Source organism: Monopterus albus, unplaced genomic scaffold (genome assembly GCF_001952655.1).
Source record: "Monopterus albus unplaced genomic scaffold, M_albus_1.0 scaffold407.1, whole genome shotgun sequence".
Taxonomy (NCBI): Eukaryota; Metazoa; Chordata; class Actinopteri; order Synbranchiformes; family Synbranchidae; genus Monopterus; species Monopterus albus.
The window spans coordinates 192037-199182 of record NW_018128287.1 but is presented as its reverse complement, the minus strand read 5'-3'; the positions used below and the strand labels follow the sequence as shown (position 1 = coordinate 199182).

General features: G+C 38.9%; 1 protein-coding gene across 3 annotated transcripts in view; it reads left to right on the top strand.

The window, feature by feature from the left end:
• Positions 1–7146, top strand: part of phf12b (PHD finger protein 12b) — a 57162-nt gene that overhangs the window by 24800 nt on the left and 25216 nt on the right. For 2 of the 3 annotated variants that reach the window (XM_020586458.1, XM_020586457.1), the window contains 4 exons: positions 3280–3384; positions 3610–3756; positions 3896–3991; positions 5397–5423. In XM_020586458.1, the coding sequence (XP_020442114.1) occupies positions 3280–3384; positions 3610–3756; positions 3896–3991; positions 5397–5423 (375 nt within the window). The remainder of the gene's footprint in view (positions 1–3279; positions 3385–3609; positions 3757–3895; positions 3992–5396; positions 5424–7146) is intronic. The other variant, XM_020586459.1, reaches the window with a different exon arrangement.

Here is a 7146-nt window from a genome sequence, read left to right as displayed (position 1 = left end):
GTTGCTCAGCGACAGCCCCGAAACCTGACAGATCTAGAGGAGATCTGTGTGGAGGAGTGGGCCAAAATCCCTGTTGCAGTGTGTGCAAATCTGGTCAAGAACTACAGGAAACGTTTGACCTCTGTAATTGCAAACAAAGGTTTCTGTACCAAATATTAACACTGATTTTCTCAGGTGTTCAAATACTTATGTTCAGCAGTGCAAGACAAATAAATTCTTTAGAAAATCATACAATGTGAGTTCCTGAATTTTTTTTTTAAATTCTGTCTCTCAGAGTGGGAATGCACCTACAATGTGAATTTCAGACCCCTCCATGATTTCTAAGTGGGAGAACTTGCAAAATCGCAGGGTGTTCAAATACTTCTGTTCCTCACTGTATATTTTGTTCCTTCAATTTCACAGAAATTTCAGTTGATGATTGCAATTTGATTACTTTATTGTTATTTGCATTTGTTTCCTGTTATTAATATTCTACATTAAAAATATTTGTCTTATTTTATTCGGGCTACTTAAATTCATTTCGGGCTACTAAAATTTAAAGAGTACCTGCCCGAGGGGCTACCAGGGATTTTTAAATTTTGCGAGCCCTGGGGAGTTATTTCTGTCATTTCTGCGGTAGTCTGTGCAGTGGGCTACCATGTCTTTTTCTTTTTTTTTCTTTTTTTTTTTTTTTCTTTTGTCTCAACCTGGCTGGGCCAGACCAAGGTGACATGAGGCAACGCAACAGTCCGGCCCTCATGCCATCATCATGGTCTGTGTAACTGTTTGGTCAAAACATACACACCAGTAGCCTGCTGGAGGTCATTTTGTAGGGCTTTCGCAGTTCCTCCTTGCACAAAAGAGCAGATACTGCTCCTGCTGCTGGGTTGTTGCCCTTCTGTGGCCCTGTCCATCTCTCCTGGTGTAATGGCCAGACTCCTGGTGTCACCTCCATGCTCTTGAGACTGTGCTGACAGACATAGCAAACCTTTTTATAAGGATAAGGAGGGAGCATTTGTCTGTGACCACCATATGCAATATTCTGGGGGTTATCTTGCTTTTGTTTCTCCTTTGCACCTGTTGGCACTTTCACACCAAATCATGTGAAACTGATTCCCAGTGACTAGTGCTTCCTAAGTGGATAGACATAACTGACTTGATGTTATTCTGTGATGATTGTTCCTTAATATTTTTTGAGCAGCATATTTATGTTTGACAAACTAACTTAAACATTGAGAAACAGTGCTGCTATGTTATTGACAGTCCCCCAGATGAGAGAGCGAGACACAGCATAGTTGCACTAGACTATTTGTGTTATGTGTGTGGCATGTTGGTCCTTATGTGTTGTTACAAACAGGTGCGGCAGGGATGTTTTTCGCCTATAGCAGAAGTGCATGTGCTGGTCCTGGCCTGAGTGAACAAAGTGAAGCTCAAATCATGTGCATCAATGATGCTGCAATCAAATCAAGCAGTTTTACATGTACACTTAGTAATCAGCTGTGCATGACACACTGAGGCTACAGAATGGCCAAAAAATTTGGCACATGCTCTAGAGCCATGCTCACAGCTGTCGTGTTCATTGTGGCTGGTTGACATGTAAACTGACATGGACTACTGTACTGTATGTGCCTAATGCATAGTGTGCCATCTGTCAAGTTTATCTGGGTTTATATTCTGTCTTATGTTTCATCCTTTGACTGTATACTGTAACATTGTTTTTAGAGTTTGGAACAGCTGCACTTGTGCTGCTCTGGATGATGCTCAAAATATTCTCCAGTTCAACCATTTATAAAATATGCAACAAATACTAAAATGTCCACTGCTCTCCATTGTCTCAGACTGGGCAACCTGACTAACTCCCACTTTCAATGGGTCTCTCTCTCTCTCTCATATATGCTCTGGCCATTTTGTGTTAATACCGGAGATATTTTATTGGTAATATTTAACAAAGTTACCACTATTACATGTGAGTAATGCACACTGTAGCTCTGTCAGTCTATCTGTACTGTCTCATTCACTGACAACAGATGATGAATTCCAAAAAGTAGGTAGGTGGGGGATGGGGACAGTTTTGAATTATAGTGACTACTTTAATTTAAATATAAATTGTCCTTGCAGATTCTCAGTCATCCAGGTAAGCTGAAAAAACGTAGAAAAAAAAAATCAACTGGACTTGGTTTTAGGTCGAAGACATTTCACCTATCATCCAATAGGCTTCATCAGCTCTGCCCAACTGGCATTGAGCTGGAGATGCAGTCTTTATCCCCATCGGTGGTGTCTTCGACCTAAAACCAAGTCCAGTTGATTTTTTTTTTCTACGTTTTTTTCCCCCCAGCTTAAATATAAATTGAAACCTCCAACCTCTAGTAGGTAGTTATGCTGTTTTTATGTATGGGACTAACTGCTGACAGTTGTCTTAAATTAGGTCCCTATACAAACTGCAACCACAAATACTTGAATATGTTATCAGTAAAATCCTCCTGGCCAACCTATTTAAAAAAAAAAAAAAATCTTGCAGCATAATATCCGTTTTTCTGACAACAGCATTTTTTAAACATTTTATTTTGGTTATGTGTCGGCTCTCACAGCTCTAGGTTAAGAGATCCTTCAGAGACTTCAGATTTGATGACAGAGCAGAGAGAAAGCAGCATCAGCTAGAAGAAAGTCAATCAGAGAATTAAAACTAATTTGTGATTGTTTCACTGTGGTTACGTTCTAAAGCACAAATAAACACAGCCACACCTCTGCGCCCCCCTGTGGGACGGATTTTGTGTGAATGCAGCCAAAATGCATGCTTCTGTTTGTTCTGCTCTGCTGTGGGTGTGGGTGTGTGGCCCTGCCCTTGAGCAAATGCACAGACCTGAAGTTGGATGTACCAACTATAATAACAGCATGTTTACAGCCAACTTGAAAACAAAGCAGAGTGCACTGACTCTCAGACATCATCATAAGCATCACACATCTAGTACTGGGTTTGTGGTATTATCTCATTGTCCAGCAATGAGTCACTTTCCACATCGACTTTGAAAGGATTGCATATTCACTTGTCATCCCTGTCCTTTATGGAAAATAGCCATCAAATGGTAGTTTTCAAGACATGCTATTACAGTTTTTGTCATTGACTCCAAATCAGAATCGGCTTTGTTTATGTTAAGCATGCAAGGAATTTGGCTTTAGTACAGAGACTTTCAATGTGCTTTGTAAAGCAACAGGAAATAAAAAGTAACATCTATGAGCAGTTCTCCAGATCAGTTTCGTATCATTGACCACATGTTGTTCCTGCATCTTACTTCTCTACAGACTTAAAGGCTGGACCTGGACTGATGGATTCGCTATTGCCCAGCACCATGTCGTCCATTGCTAACCTGTCCAGCTGCATGAAAGATGGCGAGGATGATGATGGCGGTAACATTGCTCACTCAGTAGTCGGATGTGACAATGCTGAACCATTTTGTTGTTGCGGAAATATCACATCTGTGATGAAGCAAACAGTATAGTTTTAACCTTCTAATAGTCGTGTGTGTGTGTGTGTGTGTGTGTGTGTGTGTGTGTGTGTGTGTGTGTGTGTGTGTGTGTGTGTGTGTGTGTGTGTGTGTGTGTGTGTGTGTGTGTGCGTACGCACGTGTGTAGGGATTGAGCTGGACAAACTGGATACAGAGATGATTAAGATCCTGGCATGGCAGAGGATCCAGCAGATCTTCCCCCCAAAAGCACCTAGCAGTCTGCCTCCACGGGCCACCAGCACTGTACCCAAATTCCCACCGGCACACCCTGACAGTAAGACACTGAATTACCACTGACACTGCTGTTCAGTCTGCTTATCAAAACTCTGTAGTGTTATAATATTGAATAGTGAAAAGTTTTCTTAAAGTATCTCCAAAGTTTAAAACCTGGATATCTTCCTACCACCTACCAGGTCAGAAAAAGGTGCAGGCCCGAGCGGTCTTCTACCCTTTGACAGGAAAAGGAGGAGCTGTCAACATGTGTTATAGGACATTATATATAGGATCCGGTAAGACTATATCACAGTGACTTGAACAGCATTCACCCAACTGTATTTTGTGCACAATTGACAATTTTATATTCTTCTTTAGACTAAGAGAGACATTGGGCCTCATTCACCAATTGTTCTTAAGAACAAATTATTTATTTACTAAAACCCACTTCTGCAGTTTTCATGAAGATTCACCAATGTTTTCTGATCTGGAATTTGTTCTTAGGAAGACCAGAATTTACCCACACTTAAGAGCACATGCTCATATGATTGCTGACAGGTTTGTGTTATTGGGTGTTTAGTTTTCTTCAATTCTACAGTTTCTTAATAATCTAAGATTTAAATTACAATAACATTTTATTTATTTTTTTTATAATTTCCATTATTTTACAAAGCATGTTGGTCTTTTAAAATGAATAAACATTACACTAAAAATTACACTTAGTAATTGATTTCCCATTTATAAATGAAGGCTTTAAAATTAATTTTACTTTTATAGTGTGATTATTTATAGCTCAGAATTACCTAGGGTATCACTTAAACACATTTAAGTTCATATTTTTGTCTTTAATTTCTCTGTTTCTTAATCTGTCTATTGCTATGCTAAATAGACCTTTTTCCACAGCAGACATTTTGATATATCATTAGGAAAATCACAGGTGTAATTCAAAACACTTAGAGAGGTCTATAGGAGCAACTGGTATATGGATTAATCATTGTAAGAACACAGTTGCAAATAATTCTGCATTTGAAGAACATGTTCATGTATCAGACTTTTTTAGGACCATTCTTTAGAAGAAGTACATTGAAAATTTTAGGAAGATACTGGTGAATAAGGCCCAGTGTTATTGGTTTGACGGATACATATTTGTCAACACCTAGCACTGGTATTTTCACTAGGATTGAGTTTTAAATCCTCTTATACTTCTGTATACTGAAATTTGCTCAAATGCTTTCTCAGTTTCATGCTCTTCTTTACTTATTCTTTGACCAATTTCATATTTTCATTTTAAATCTGTTTTTCCAACTTCAGACTGTTTTGTGTAGGTACATTTTTGTAGAGCTGCTTAGACCAGTGGTTCTCCTCACTTTTTTGGCTAGTGGCTTTTTCCAAGTACTGAGCACTCAACACGCCTGCACATTTTAGGTCTATATTCAGCCTGTGACATTCTCATTTTATAACTTTTTAGAGGCTTAAAGAGGTGAAACTATCCAGTATTTTCATAATCAAAAAGTAAACATTACAGAAAAGTTTAAAAAAAATGTATAATGGATGTATATATGTAGTGGCAAGAAAAAGTATGTGAACCCTTACATTAAATGGTCAACATTTGTAAGCTGATGTTCATCTAAGTCAAAAGCGTAGACAAACATAATGAATGTACTTAAGCTACACACAAACATATCTTTTGTGTTTGTATAGAGAACATTCACAGTGCCAGAAGAAAAAGTAAGTGAACCCTTATGAATTTGGCAGCAATAACCTTAAACAAGCTTTTCCTACATAGACCTACACAATGTTTAGGAGGAATTTTGGACCATTCTTTCAGAACTGCTTTAGGTCAGCCATTTTCTTAGAATATCTGGTGTAAACAGCTGTCTTGATGTCATTCCACGCAATCTCTCTTCCACGGATCTTTAAAATGTCTAAAATTCAATAATCTGAATTTTAGGTTGTGAAAGGTCTTAACCCTGTAAAGCCCAACATATCAAAAAATAGCCAGAACATTCTAATTTTTTGGAACTGAGATGTTTATTAAACCTTTTAACAAAATCCAAAATAAAATTCATGATTCGAAATTCAAGATTCACGATTTTTATTTGCCATATATGCATAGACAGACAGTCCAGGCATATAGGAATAGATGTGCCATATTATTTAGATTATTTCTATTTCTTTTGTATCACATTTGATACATGGGGCATTTTTGGCTTTTTTTTTTTTTTTGCCCAGAAACCTCATGTGTCAAATATGATACACATGGTTTTATAGGGTTAAAAGGGTTATATATGCAATTTTGATAGGTCTTAAAAATTGTTGATCATGCTTAGGTTAAGTTGATTATTTTAACATTGAGTTGCCATTAAATCTGTAATGTCGTGCTTTCATGTATTTTGGGGAAAATGTTGAGGAGAGACGGTAGTACCACCAGTGGTATGTTGCTTCCATGTTGCAGTTCTTTCAGTTTATATTTATCACACTGTATTAAAACTACAAAACCAAACTAATTTGAATCCTCAGCATTTGCAGATTTTGCAGCCTACTCAGAATTTGCACTCAGCTAGCATGCTGTTGTGTGTGAGACAGAGGTAGAAGTCACACATGTGCAAGTCTCAAGCAAGTTGCTGTGGTAAAAATCAAGCAAGTCAAGTCTCTACTATTAGTCAAACATGTCAAGTGTACACAATTCTGATTATCTTTTCTAGTTTCCACATTTAAATTGGGTAAGGCGGTGATCACAAAAAGTTGTTTTATTTTAATGATCTTGGCAGTGCTCCACTCCACTTGCTATGGCTATTCCCAAAAAGGGGCAAAGAGGTGGAGCTTGATCAGAGCTCACTAGCTAGCTGGCAGCTAGCAACCTATGGCGGGACCCTGCCGCCTCTCACTCAGAGTGGCCATTCCCTTAATTATGCGCAATTTTAGTCTCAATATAATTTAAATAGGCAAGTTATAAAATAATTCACCCCTGTATAGTTGTCATGGAAGGGGAAATTAGCTATAAAGACCAAACCTTTTTTCTACCAGGCTGTGTAAACATGTTTATTTCTGCTGTAAAGTTGGGTATTTTAACATGGGAGTCTATGAGGGTTGATTCTCTTTTGAACCAGCCTCCAGTGTCCATTCAAGGAACTGCAGATTTTGGCTTCATTTCTCAGCCTCTGAGGTTGCTGCTTGAGTGGAACTAAAGGTTTTATATTTCATGGAGAACTATGCTCTCCATCCATCCATTTTCCTCTGCTTATCCGGAACCGGGTCGCGGGGGCAGCAGTCTAAGCAAAGATGCCCAGACTTCCCTTTCTCCAGACACTTCCTCCAGCTCCTCTGGGGGAATGCCAAGGCGTTCCCAGGCCAGCTGAGAGACATAGTCCCTCCAGTGTGTCCTGGGTCTTCCCTGGGGCCTCCTCCCAGTGGGACATGCCCGGAACACCTCCCTAGGAAGGCGCCCAGG